Here is a 16,613-nt window from a genome sequence, read left to right on the forward strand (position 1 = left end):
CACACACATATATATATATATATATATATATATATATATATATATATATAATATATATGTATATATTAGGGCTGCAACAACATATATATATATAAATATGTACGGTATGTGTATATACACATATATATATATATATATATATATATATATATATACATCCCATCCGTCCATTTTCTACCGCTTATTCCCTTTGGGGTCGCGGGGGGCGCTGGAGCCTATCTCAGCTACAATCGGGCGGAAGGCGGGGTACACCCAGGACAAGTCGCCACCTCATCGCAGGGCCAACACAGATAGACAGACAACATTCACACTCACATCCACACACTAGGGCCAATTTAGTGTTGCCAATCAACTTATCCCCAGGTGCATGTCTTTGGAGGTAGACATATATATACATATACATATATATTTATACACAAACACACACGTTTATACATATATATATATATATATATATACACACATATACAGGGCTGCAACTAACGATTAATTTGATAATCGATTAATCTGTCGATTATTACTTCGATTACTCGATTAATAATCGGATAAAAGAGACAAACTACATTGCAGTATTTTATTGAAGAAAAAAAAACAGCATACTGGCACCATACTTATTTTGATTATTGTTTCTCAGCTGTTTGTTAATGTTGCAGTTTATAAATAAAGGTTTATTAAAAATAAAATAAAAAAATAAAGTAGCCTTTGCGCATTCAAATAGCATAGATCCAACGAATTGATGACTAATTTAATCGCCAACTATTTTTATAATCGATTTAATCGATTAGTTGTTGCAGCCCTACGTAACATTTTATGGTAAGAGTCATTCAAATAACTATAACATATAGAACATGCTATACGTTTACCAAACAATCTGTCACTCCTAATCGCTAAATCCCATGAAATCTTATACGTCTAGTCTCTTACGTGAATGAGATCAATAATATTATTTGATATTTTACGCTAATGGGTTAATAATTTCACACATAAGTCGCTCCTGAGTATAAGTCGCACCCCTGGCCAAACTTATAGTCCGAAAAATACAGTAATTTATATACCGCTTATACTACATCTTCAAAGTATGGCGAGGTGAACATGAATAAATCATAACTTATACACATAATTTAGACGCCATTCTTCTATGGTGTTTTTACATCCAGTAAAACTTGTTATAAGCCCCGCCCCTCATGCTAAAACTCTATTTTCATACTGTAAAAAAAAAGAAGCCAAATCGGAAAAAAAACCTAAACTAAATCTTATAAAGAGAAACTATCATAAAAACCTTTGATACAAAAGTGTACAAAAATATGAATTTTGGCACCGAAAACATCCACCAAAAATAATTATTTTTTTCAATGTTTGTATTTATTTGTTGCCAAAACTTGTCTCGGTGCCAATATCATTTATTCTACAATGTCATTTTTTTGGATGCTAAATCTTACTAGCAGTCTTCTGTCTCCATATTCTACAGCATTTATTAGTTCCCAGCGAGAAAATATTGTTGACATGATGACTTCAACGGGATATTTGCATGTTATATAACATTTTACATTACATTTCAAATAATGATAATGTTAGTAATTTACTGGGGGGGGGAATATGCGGTGCAATAAATTGGACATGTAAGTGTCGAAAAGGGGTTGGTAGATGAGAATAAATGTAAAGGTAAAATATAATGTAGAAATGCACTCAATTGCAGGAAAAGTAGTCTTGATATTTTCCCTTTTTTGTCAGCTATCCTCTTTTTTTCTTTTCCTTAGATGCTGTAAATGAGATGTGCAAAGCCGCCTGCCGTTCATGTTCCAGGTACAGTTATGACACGAACAGCCACACCTCATTACAATATTGCCATTTATTATTTGGACTTATTTGTTAATGCTGCCAGAGTGCAGCCAGCAGTGTGTAGATGCATGCAGTGCTATGTCTGACACATTTCATGGCAAACACTAAATGTGAGCTTTCATTTGCAAGCATTGAGTTCATAAATATCAGTCATGTGATGTATTAGAAAGTTACACCACTATTCTGTTCTTGTCCCTCTCTTTTAGCCTCTGGAGGAAGCTGCGTGGAAGATCTACAATTGTATATCTTACATCTTAATAATGGTAACTAGACCACTTCACACTACTTCCTAATTCTAACATGCCAGACCATGGAGACCTGCTTTGTCATAGTATTCATAGTTTTTCTTATTCTAGGTTGTGCTGAAAGCTACTTGGCTGAACTGCAGTCCACACACCTTTATAATCAAAGTAAGTAAATTGGCTTCCAATGCTATCAGCCACGTTTATTGTTATTTCTGAAGTTTAGACTTTTTTGGGAATTTTGGAAAATATAAATGTGTGTGTGTGTGTGTGTGTGTGTATGTATATATATTCATATATATTCTTACACATATACATTCAGTCACATATATATATATATATATATATATATATATATATATATATATATATATACTGTATATTCTTACACATATATATTCATACATATATGTATATATATTCATACATATTCATACACATATGTATTCATATTATACTAGGGCTGCAACTAACGATTAATTTGATAATCGATTAATCTGTCTATTACTTCGATTACTCGATTAATAATCGGATAGAAGAGACAAACTACATTTCTATCCTTTCCAGTATTTTATTGGGAAAAAACCCCAGTATACTGGCACCATACTTATTTTGATTGTTTCTCAGCTGTTTGTACATGTTGCAGTTTATGAATAAAGGTTTATTAAAAAATATATATATATAACAACAACAACAAAAAATTGCCTCTGCGCATGCGCATAGCATAGATCCAACGAATCGATGACCAAATTAATCGGCAACTATTTTTATAATTGATTTTAATTGATAAGTTGTTGCAGCCCTAATATATACACACACACATATGTAAATACATATATATATATATATATACACATATATGTACACATATATAAATATGTATGTGTATATACACATACATATATATATATACACACACATATATATATATATACTAGGGCTGCAACTAACGATTAATTTGATAATCGATTAATCTGTCGATTATTACTTCGATTAATCGATTAATAATCGGATAAAAGAGACAAACTACATTTCTATCCTTTCCTGTATTTTATTGAAGAAGAAAAAACAGCATACTGGCACCATACTTATTTTGATTATTGTTTCTCAGCTGTTTGTACATGTTGCAGTTTATAAAAAGGTTTATTAAAAAACAAAACAAAACAAAAAAATTAAAAAACTAAAATAAATTTCCCTCTGCACATGCCCAGATCCAACGAATCGATGACTAAATTAATCGCCAACTATTTTTATAATCAATTTAATCGATAAGTTGTTGCAGCCCTAATATATACACACACACATATGGACATACATACATATGTATGTATGTCCATATGTTTGTATGAACATACATATGTTCATACATACATACGTATGAACATACATATGTATGTATGTATGTATGTATGTCTGTCTTATTTCCTGAATATAAATAAGTTTGTCTTAAAGGCAATAGGCTTTCCATTTTGCAGAGGATGTTGTATACTTCAGCAGACTAACTATGTTCTCTCTCATTTGTGCAAGGCATTAGTGTCACTCTGACATGATGATCTGAGGATGTTATCAGCTGCCAAGTCTTGCTCTTTGCACTGGGTGAGAACGGGCCCAGAAAGATCCTCCAAGGACACTTGATGCAGGACTGCATGTTTGGTGAGTCTTATTACTGCTTTACAATGGCTGTGGCAATACCTTCTACCACTGGCAACTGTTTGCACAAATGAATGACAAGTAAAGCATGATAAATAGACCTACACGTACCGGTATTTGCATTTTAGATTTCTTAATGATACAGGCCTATTAAAACATACATACATATGTATGTTCATATGTATGTATGAACATACATATGTATTTATGTTTGAACATACATACATATGTATGTACATACATATGAATGTTCATACATACATACAGTATGTATGTATGAACATACATATGTATGTATGTTCATACATACATATATAGGTATATATGTTCATATGTATGTATGAACATACATATGGGTTATGTATGTATGTATGTACATACATACATACATACATATGTATGTATGAACATACATACATATAAACATACAATACATACATACATATGTATGTTCATACATATGTATGTATGAACACACTTATATACAAATGTACATACATATATATGTTCATACATATGTACATACTGTATGTATGTATGTATGTATGTATGTATGTATGTATGTATGAACATACATATGTATGTAGGTTCATACATATGTATGTATGTTCATACATATGTATGAACATATGCATGTATGAACATACATATGTATGTATGAACACACTTATACATATGTACATACATATGTATGTACATACATACATGTATGTACGTATGTATGTTCATACATACGTATGTATGTTCATACATACGTGTGTATGTTCAGACATAAATATGTATAGATACATATGTATGTTCATATATATGTACATATATATGTATGTATAAACATAGATACATATGTATGTTCATATATACATATGTATGTTCATACATACATATGTATGTTCACACATACATATGTATGTTCATACATATATACATACATATGTATGTATAAACATACACATGTATGTATATTCATACATACATATGTATGTATGTACATACATACTGTACGTATGAACATACACATGTAAGTTTGTACATACATATGTATGTATGTATGTTCATAATTATGTATGTTCATACATACATGTCTGAACATACATACATACGTATGTACATACATATGTATGTATGTAATAGTAACAGTAATAAATATGTCAAGTATAAAACTCTGGGAAACACTGTCCCCAATAATTATCCATACATGTATGAACATACATATGTATGTTCATACATACAATACATATGTATGTATCAACATACATAGTATGTTTACACATACATATGTATGTTTACACATACATATGTATGTATAAACATACATATGTATGTATGTTCATACATACTTATGTATGTTCATACGTATGTATGTATGTTCATATGTTTGTATGTTCATACATACATACGTATGTATGAACATACATACATATGAACATATGTATGTATGAACACACTTATATACATATGTACATACATATGTGTATACATACTGTATGTATGTTCATACATATGTATGTATGTTCATACATATGTATGTTCATACATACATACATACATACATACATATGTATGTATAAACATACTTATGTATGTTCATACGTATGTACGTGTGTAAGTATGTACATACATATGTATGTATGTTCATATGTATGTATGTTCATACATACATACATACATACATACATACATACATACATACCCGGTACATATGTATGTTTATATGTATGTATGTATGTATGTATGTATCTGCAGTATACATACATATGAACATAAAAACATATGAACACAGTGTCTTATTTCCTGAATATAAGTTTGTCTTAAAGGCAATAGGCTTTCCATTTTGCAGGGGATGTTCATATGTATGTACAGTATGTATGTGTGTACATACATATGTATGTTCATATGAACATACAAACGTATGTTCATACATACATGTCTGAACATACATATGTATGTATGTTTATATGTACTGTATGTATTCATATGTTTGTATGTTTATATGTACTGTATGTGTGTACAAACATTACACGTTTGTCTTAAAGGCAATAGGCTTTGCAGGGGATGTTGTATACTTCAGCAGACTAACTATGTTCTCTCTCATTTGTGCAAGGCATTAGTGTCACTCTGACATGATGATCTGAGGATGTTATCAGCTGCCAAGTCTTGCTCTTTGCACTGGGTGAGAACGGGCCCAGAAAGATCCTCCAAGGACACTTGATGCAGGACTGCATGTTTGGTGAGTCTTATTACTGCTTTACAATGGCTGTGGCAATACCTTCTACCACTGGCAACTGTTTGCACAAATGAATGACAAGTAAAGCATGATAAATAGACCTACACGTACCGGTATTTGCATTTTAGATTTCTTAATGATACAGGCCTATTAAAACATACATACATATGTATGTTCATATGTATGTATGAACATACATATGTATTTATGTTTGAACATACATACATATGTATGTACATACATATGAATGTTCATACATACATACAGTATGTATGTATGAACATACATATGTATGTATGTTCATACATACATATATAGGTATATATGTTCATATGTATGTATGAACATACATATGGGTTATGTATGTATGTATGTACATACATACATACATACATATGTATGTATGAACATACATACATATAAACATACAATACATACATACATATGTATGTTCATACATATGTATGTATGAACACACTTATATACAAATGTACATACATATATATGTTCATACATATGTACATACTGTATGTATGTATGTATGAACATACATATGTATGTAGGTTCATACATATGTATGTATGTTCATACACAAATGCATCATAAATAGACCTACACGTATTTGCATTTTAGATTTCTTAATGATACAGTATCATCTCATAATCATCTCCATGATAAAAAAGCACATTTGGTTATATAAAAGGTTCCTTTTTATTGATTTGGGTTGACTTGAAAAGCCAGAGAAAGAAAGGTTTTTACACTTGATAATATTAAGAGCAATAATAATCAGGTGAAGTCATCAAAGTGTGGAAAGCTAACAAAGGATGCAAACTAACGGAGGGGGAACAAGAAGAGATCTCTGTAGGAACTTTAATTCATGTCTGGAATCATTCACACTTTGTTGGTGCACATTGCCTTTTCACTACATAATAATCAACACACATTTACAAAGATTTACAGCACTGCATTGTGGGAGATGGGAGTGCCCGCTGGGATATGCTGTTGCTGAGCAACAAGAGAAAGGAGATAAAGCAGCCGGAGGAATGAAGTACAGGTGTGTTATTTATTGTTTGTTTGGTCCAAGTCTTGAAAGACATCTCATGTTGCATGAAGTCCATTTCCAACAAAGTATTTCATTTTCCCAGATGGACGTGTAGCCACGTAGTCCTCAGGTGAGAAGAGTGATCTCCTTCCATCTCAACTGTGCTGCTGACACAACTTTTAAAAGTTGGGTCCTTTGATGGTGCCAGCTTCCTGTAGTCTTGGTGAAGTGTACGCAGATGCTGCCAAACACATGGCGGCCTCGCAGAAACCCGGGAGTCCTTGTGGACCTGCTTTACCAGGATGACCCGCCCCGCCCGCTGCTCCCTGGGGCCCTCGCTCGCCTGGTCGGCCGCCTCGAGCCACGCCATCAACACCTGCAGGACCTGAGGATGTGAGGACAGTGCTGCTCAGTTACAGTCCTACATGACATAACCGGAATGTTCTTTTCACCAGCACTCACCTTGGATTCCGTGAGGTCCTGGTGATCCTTGATGAGGTTTACCTGGCTCTCCTCTCTGACCCTTGGCTCCTCTCTTTCCTGACCACAACAAGAAAGTGAACAGATCCTTCATGTTGGTGATCACATTCATTATTTGTTATTGTGGTAAGGAAGCATATGCATACATACATATGAACATACATATGTATTTTCATACATATGTATGTATGTTTATATGTATGTTCATACATACATACATACATATGTATGTTTGAGCATACATATGTATGTATCTTTACAAACAACACACATTACTGTAGATGACACTTAACATGTTCCTACCTTTAAGACCTGTGTTTCCGATCTGTCCGTGACCTCCTATCATGCCAGGTATTCCTCGAGAACCAGGCAAACCATGTGGTCCTTGTGGACCCGTTGATCCCGGAGGTCCAGGAGGGCCGGGGGGTCCCATGACACCAGCTCCACCAAGCACAGCCCTTTTAGCGCTCACTGCGACTGCTGCCAGCCTCTCTGTCATAACAAAGACATTAACTTAGAAACTGTATAATGTGCAGATAAAAAATATACTGTATACTTATACACAATAACTCTAGTTCCAGTACTCCGCTACATGTATGTCACATCTTCAAACATGTATTGTTTTGATTTGATTTTGGTTAACTGTCTTTTATACTTTTGACAATAGAACTGATACTTTAAATAAAGTTGATGTGGGGGGGGGGGGATTTGAGTGTGAAAGCTCACCTTGCAACATTCTTAGCACCACATCAATGATATGCTGGTCAGATGTATCACGTCCCTGAAGAGAACAACAACAACATTGTGTCAAAGTGACAACCGTTACATTTGCCAGACAGGAAGTGGACTCACCGGTGGACCCTCAATACCCGGCATGCCAGGCACTCCTCTCATGCCGTTCAACCCCCGAGGACCAGGCAGTCCAGGGGGTCCTAGATCACCTGGCTTCCCAGAGTCTCCAGTTGGACCGTTATGTCCAAGGTCTCCCCTCACTCCGTGCTGCAAACACACAAATATCGGCTGAATACACGTGCATGAAGTGTATATTTACTTAACACATGATCATACACAACTCACCTGTCCTTTAGGGCCAGGTTCTCCAGACATACCCTGTCACAATCACAATCATGATTTTAATTATTTAACTTTGTTTCCCTCCGTTTAGTAAGCACAGCACCAATAAAATGTTGTTTCTACATGTATGAAAAAGTTTGAATGCAGCGTTTAAAGATTGTCCAACAATAGTTTGTACAAACAATGAGGGTTCCTACTAGTGGCGGGGCAAACAATACTGAAACACAAAGACTCACTTTAAAAAAAAAACATGAATCTATGATCTATAAGATGCCTTTCTGCTCAGCTATTCGTTAAAACTAAACCAGGAATGTCCAAAACTTTACCACACGTTAAGTTAACAAATGCAGGGGCAATTTTGATATTTTTTGTTTGTAAAACCTTAAGGTCTATCCTTGAGGATTGTTAAGTCCTGGGTCTCAGTCAAATAATATATTATTTGTCTTCGCTTTCAACATTTAAATATCAATAGGTCAACTCCAGAAAGTCCCAAATGACTGTTCTTACCTTTTCACCTTTCTCACCAGCCAGCCCCTCCACACCAGGGTCTCCCTTCAAGCAGAAAACAGAGTATTTGTTAGTGTTTCATCAAATATTGAAGGCTCCAATCATTCACATCCAAAAGTGATACTCACAATGCCTCCTTTGGGTCCACCTTTTCCTTGGAAGCCCTTTAAATGACAAGAGACAAACTTATACATGTATGACATGGTGGAGTTTAAAAATATACTGTAAATACATCATATACACAATAACTAATTCCAGTACTTTCTATATAACACTGCCTTTAAGAGAAAATGTAAGTATTGATGCCCTACTGTTTAGGACAGAAATGCTTGCATAATGTACTATCTTTAGAAGAAAGTACAAGTATTGAAGTACTACAAGTACAAGGACATAAACACTTATATAATACATACATACGTACGTATGTACATACATACATATATATATATATTGATGTACTGAAATACTTATATAATTTACTACCTTAATTAGAAAGTGTAAGTATTGATGTACTGCAGTACAAGGACAGAAACACATATACTATACTACCTTTAGGAGAAAGGCAGTATAGTATATGTAGTATACATCAATACTTACTGTAGTATACATCAATACTTACATACACATGTATGAACATACATACATATGTATGTTTGAACACATATATATGTATGTTCATACATACATACATACATACATACATATGTTTGAACATACATACATATGAACATACATATGTATGTTTGAACATACATATGTTTGTTCAAACATACGTATGTATGTATGTATGTATGTATGAACATTCATACATATGAACATACATATGTATGTATGAACATACATATGTTTGTTCATACATACATATGTATGTATGTATGTATGTATGTATGTATGTATGAACATTCATACATAAGAACATACATATGTATGTTCATATGTATGTATGAACATACATATGTATGTTCATATGTATGTATGTTCAAACATATGTATGTATGTTCATACATATGTTTGTTCATACATATGTATGTTTGAACATACATATGTATGTTTGAACATATATACATACATACATATGTATGTTTGAACATATATACATACATACATGCATATGTATGTATGAACATACATACATATGTTCATACATATGTATGAACATATGTATGTTTGAACATACATACATATGTATGTATGTATGAACATACATATGTATGTTTGAACATACATGTTTGTTTGAACATTCATACATATGAACATACATATGTATGTATGTATGTATGAACAAACATGTATGTTCATACATACATATGTATGAACATACATATGTATGTTTGAACATACATACATACATACATATGAACATACATATGTATGTTTGTTCATACATATGTTTGTTTGAACATTCATACATATGAACATACATATGTATGTATGAACATACATACATATGTATGAACATACATATGTATGTTTGAACATACATACTTACTTATGTATGTTCATATGTATGTATGAACATACATATGTATGTATGTTCATACATATGTATGTTTGAACATACATATGTATGTTCATACATACATACATACATATGAACATACATATATATGTTCATATGTATGTATGTTTGAACATACATACATACATACATACATATGAACATACATATATATGTTCATATGTATGTATGAACATACATATATGTATGTTCATATGTATGTATGTTCATACATATGTATGAACATACATATATGTATGTTCATACATATATGTATGTTCATATGTATGTATGTTCAAACATATGTATGTATGAACATACATACATATGTATGAACATACATATGTATGTTTGAACATACATACTTACTTATGTATGTTCATATGTATGTATGAACATACATATGTATGTATGTTCATACATATGTATGTTTGAACATACATATGTATGTTCATACATACATATGTATGTATGTTTGAACATACATACATACATACATATGAACATACATATATATGTTCATATGTATGTATGTTTGAACATACATACATACATATGAACATACATATATATGTTCATATGTATGTATGAACATACATATATGTATGTTCATATGTATGTATGTTCATACATATGTATGAACATACATATATGTATGTTCATACATATATGTATGTTCATATGTATGTATGTTCAAACATATGTATGTATGTTCATACATACATACATACGTATGTATGAACATACATACATACGTATGTATGAACATACATATGTCTGTTCATACATACATATGTATGAACATACATATGTTTGTTCATACATACATACATACATACATACGTATGTTCATACATACATATGTATGTTTGAACATACATATGTATGTTCATACATACATATGTATGTTTGAACATATATACATACATACATATGTATGAACATACATACATATGTATGAACATACATATGTATGTATGTATGTTCATACATACATACATATGTATGAACATACATATGTATGTATGTATGTTCATACATACATATGTATGCATGAACAAACATATGTATGTTCATATGTATGTATGAACATACATATGTTTGTTCATACATACATACGTATGTTCATACATACATATGTTTGAACATACATATGTATGTTCATACATACATATGTATGTTTGAACATATATACATACATACATATGTATGAACATACATACATATGTATGAACATACATATGTATGTATGTATGTTCATACATACATATGTATGCATGAACAACCATATGTATGTTCATATGTATGTATGAACATACATATGTTTGTTCATACATACATATGTATGTTCATACATACATATGTTTGAACATACATATGTATGTTCATACATACATATGTATGTTTGAACATATATACATACATACATATGTATGAACATACATACATATGTATGAACATACATATGTATGTATGTATGTTCATACATACATATGTATGTTTGAACATATATACATACATACATATGTATGAACATACATACATATGTATGAACATACATATGTATGTATGTATGTATGTTCATACATACATATGTATGCATGAACAAACATATGTATGTTCATATGTATGTATGAACATACATATGTTTGTTCATACATACATACGCATGTTCATACATACATATGTTTGAACATACATATGTATGTTCATACATACATATGTATGTTTGAACATATATACATACATACATATGTATGAACATACATACATATGTATGAACATACATATGTATGTATGTTCATACATACATATGTATGCATGAACAAACATATGTATGTTCATATGTATGTATGAACATACATGTTTGTTCATACATACATAGATACATACATACATACATACATACATACATATGTATGAACATGCATATGTATGTTTGAACATACATATGTATGAACAAACATATGTATGTACATACATACATACATACATACATGTACATATACATGTATGTACATACATACATACATAAATGTGTGTAAATACAGTACATATGTACATACATAAATGAGTGTATATACGGTACATATGTACATACATACAGGTGTATGTACATATGTCTGTTCATACATATATATGTATGAACATACATATGTTTGTTCATACATACATACATACGTATGTTCATACATACATATGTATGTTTGAACATACATATGTATGTTCATACATACATATGTATGTTTGAACATATATACATACATACATATGTATGAACATACATACATATGTATGAACATACATATGTATGTATGTATGTTCATACATACATATGTATGCATGAACAAACATATGTTCATATGTATGTATGAACATACATATGTATGAACATACATGTTTGTTCATACATACATACATACATACATACATACATATGTATGAACATGCATATGTATGTTTGAACATACATATGTATGAACAAACATATGTATGTACATACATACATACATACATACATACATGTACATATACATGTATGTACATACATACATACATACATACGTGTAAATACAGTACATATGTACATACATAAATGAGTGTATATACGGTACATATGTACATACATACAGGTGTATGCACATACGTACATTCATACATGTATGTACATACATATGTACATACATGTATGTATTACACACAAACACATGCATGTATGTACATACATATGTACATACATACATACATGTATGTATGTATGTATGTATGTATGTATGTACAAACATATGTTCATACATATGTATGTACATACATACATGTATGTACATAGGTATGTACATACATACATACATATGTATATACATACATATGTATGTATGCATGTACAGAAATGTAGTATTGATGTACAGTACAAGGACGCAAGCACTTCTATAACATACTATCTTTAGAAGAAAGTGTATGTATTGATATACTGAAATACTTATATAATATACTATCTTTAGAAGAAAGTGTGAATACATACGTATATACTATCTTTAGGAGAAAGTGTAAGTATTGACAGAAATACTTATAGCAACTTTAAAAGACAGCATAATGATGTACTACAAGGACAGAAACACATGTTATACTACCTTTAGAATAAAGTGTAAGTATTGATGTACTACAGTACAAGGACAGAAACACTTATATAATAGTTTACCTTTAGGAGAAAGTGTACATATTGATGGACAGAAACACTTAGAAAAAAGTGTATGTATTGATGTACTGAAATACTTATATGATTAGGAGAAAATGTATGTATTGATGTACTGCAGTACAAGGACAGAAACACATAATATACTATCTTTAGAAGAAAGTTTGTGTATTGATGTTCTACAGTACAATGACATAAATACTTATATATTGTATCTTTAGAAGAAACTAAGTATTGATGTACTGAAATACTTATATGATATACTATCTTTAGAAAAAAGTGTAATTACCTATGCACTGAAATACTTATGTATAAGAAAGTGTATATATTGATGTACTGAAATACGTATATAATATACTACCTTATATACCTTAGAAAGTGTAAGTATTGATGTACTGCAGTACAAGGCCGCAAACACTTATATAACATACTATCTTTGGAAGAAAGTGTATGTATTGATATACTGAAATACTTATATAATATACTATCTTTAGAAGAAAGTGCAAATGCATATGTATATACTATCTTTAGGAGAAAGTGTAAGTATCGATGTACTACAGTACATCAATATATACTTATACCAACTTTAAAAGACAGCATAATGATGTACAACAAGGACAGAAACACATGTTATACTATATTTAGAATAAATTGTAAGTATTGATGTACAACAGTACAAGGACAGAAACACTTATATAATATACTACCTTTAGGATAAAGTGTAAGTATTGATGTACTACAGTTCAAGGACATAAATACTTATATAATATACTATCTTTAGAAGAAAGTGAAAATACATACGTACATACTATCTTTAGGAGAAAGTGTAAGTTTTGACAGAAATACTTCTACCAACTTTAAAAGACAGCATAATGATGTACTACAAGGACAGAAACACACTATCTTTAGAAGAAATTGTAAGTATTGATGTACTACAGTACATTGAAAAAGATAGTATATTTTCTAAGTGTTTACATACAAGGACAGAAACACTTATATACTATCATTAGAAGTCAGTTTGAGTAATGACAACAAATACAAGGAGACTTATGTCATTTACTATATTCAGAAGAAGTGTATAGTACATCAATATATATATATATATACCAACTTTAAAAGACAGCATAATGATGTACCTTTAAAAGAAAGTGTAAGTATTCATGTACTGAAATACTTAGAAGACAGTTCAAGTAATGAAATACTTATATAATCTTTAGAAGAAAGTTTGTGAATTGAGTACGCAAACAGTAAGTACAAAAACATAAATACTTTATATATTGTATCTTTAGAAGAGTATTGATATACTGAAATACTTATATACTATACTATCTTTAGAAAAAAGTGTAAGTACTTATGTACTGAAATACTTATATATAACAAAGTGTATGTATTGATGTACTGAAATACTTATACACTACCTTAAGGAGAAAGTGTACTGCAGTACAAGGACAGAAACACATATTCTATACTACCTTTAGGAGAAAGTGTAAGTATTGATGTACTGTAGTACAAGGACAAAAAGACTTATAAAATATACTATCTTTAGGAAAGTGTAAGTATTGGAGAGAAATACATATAATATACAATCTTTAGGAGAACGTGTAAGTATTGATGTACAAGGACAGAAACACTTATATATAGTATATTTAGAAGAAACTAAGTATTGATGTACTGAAACACTTATATAATATATTATCTTTAGAAGAAAGTGCAAGTATTCATGTACTGAAATACTTAGAAGACAGTTTAAGTCATGAAATACTTATGTAATCTTTAGAAGAAAGTTTATGTATTGATGTTCTACAGCACAATCCATCCATCCATCCATTTTCTACCGCTTATTCCCTTTGGGGTGGCGGGGGGCGCTGGAGCCTATCTCAGCTACAATCGGGCGGAAAGCGGGGTACACCCTGGACAAGTCGCCACCTCATCGCAGGGCCAACACAGATAGACAGACAACATTCACACTCACATCCACACACTAGGGCCAATTTAGTGTTGGTTCTACAGCACAATGACTTATGTATTGTATCTTTAGAACAATAATGTACTGAAATACTTATACACTATACTATCTTTAGAAAAAAAGTGTAAGTACTTATGTACTGAAATACTTATATATAAGAAAGTATATGTATTGATGTACTGAAATACTTATATAATATAGTACCTTAAGAAAAGTGTAAGTATTGATGTACTGCAGTACAAGGACAGAAACACTTATATAATATACTATCTTTAGAATAAAGTATAAGTCTTGATGTACGACAGTACATGGAAAAAGATAGTATACAAGTGTTTACGTACAAGGACAGAACCAAGAGTATGTATTGATGTACTGAAATACTTACATAATATACTACCTTAAGGAGAAAGTGTAAGTATTGATGTACAAGGACACTTGTACATCAATCTTCAGAAGAAACTAAGTATTGATGTACTGAAACACTTATATAACACACTATCTTTAGAAGAAAGTGTAAATATTCAAATACTGAAATACTTAGAAGACAGTTTAAGTAATGATGTACTACACAATACAAGGAGAGAAATACTTAAATAATATAATCTTTAGAAGAAAGTTTATGTATTGACAGTACAACATAAATACTTTATATATCGTACAAAATACCTTATATATTGTAGAAGAAACTAAGTATTGATGTACTGAAATACTTATATAATATAGTACCTTAAGAAAAGTGTAAGTATTGATGTACTGCAGTACAAGGACAGAAACACTTATATAATATACTATCTTTAGAAGAAAGTATAAGTCTTGATGTACTACAGTATATGGAAAAAGATAGTATATAAGTGTTTACGTACAAGGACAGAACCACTTATATAATATACTGTCTTTA

At 31.0% G+C, this 16,613-nt stretch overlaps 1 protein-coding gene and 1 long non-coding RNA gene across 3 annotated transcripts in view; one reads left to right on the forward strand and one right to left on the reverse strand.

Moving 5' to 3' along the window:
• Positions 1–7,012, forward strand: part of LOC133620845 (uncharacterized) — an 11,659-nt gene extending 4,647 nt beyond the window's left edge. The window contains exons 2-4 of the long non-coding RNA XR_009817572.2: positions 3,609–3,734; positions 5,833–5,958; positions 6,908–7,012. This is a non-coding gene — a long non-coding RNA (uncharacterized lncRNA). The remainder of the gene's footprint in view (positions 1–3,608; positions 3,735–5,832; positions 5,959–6,907) is intronic.
• Positions 6,653–16,613, reverse strand: part of col9a2 (procollagen, type IX, alpha 2) — a 188,495-nt gene continuing 178,534 nt past the window's right edge. For both annotated transcript variants that reach the window (XM_061982446.2, XM_072915589.1), the window contains 8 exons: positions 9,187–9,222; positions 9,059–9,103; positions 8,555–8,587; positions 8,330–8,476; positions 8,204–8,258; positions 7,781–7,969; positions 7,460–7,537; positions 6,653–7,382 (listed from right to left, as the gene is read on the reverse strand). In XM_061982446.2, coding sequence (XP_061838430.2) covers positions 7,177–7,382; positions 7,460–7,537; positions 7,781–7,969; positions 8,204–8,258; positions 8,330–8,476; positions 8,555–8,587; positions 9,059–9,103; positions 9,187–9,222 — 789 coding nt within the window. In that variant the 3' untranslated portion in view covers positions 6,653–7,176. The remainder of the gene's footprint in view (positions 7,383–7,459; positions 7,538–7,780; positions 7,970–8,203; positions 8,259–8,329; positions 8,477–8,554; positions 8,588–9,058; positions 9,104–9,186; positions 9,223–16,613) is intronic.

Source organism: Nerophis lumbriciformis, linkage group LG21 (assembly GCF_033978685.3).
Source record: "Nerophis lumbriciformis linkage group LG21, RoL_Nlum_v2.1, whole genome shotgun sequence".
Lineage (NCBI taxonomy): Eukaryota > Metazoa > Chordata > Actinopteri > Syngnathiformes > Syngnathidae > Nerophis > Nerophis lumbriciformis.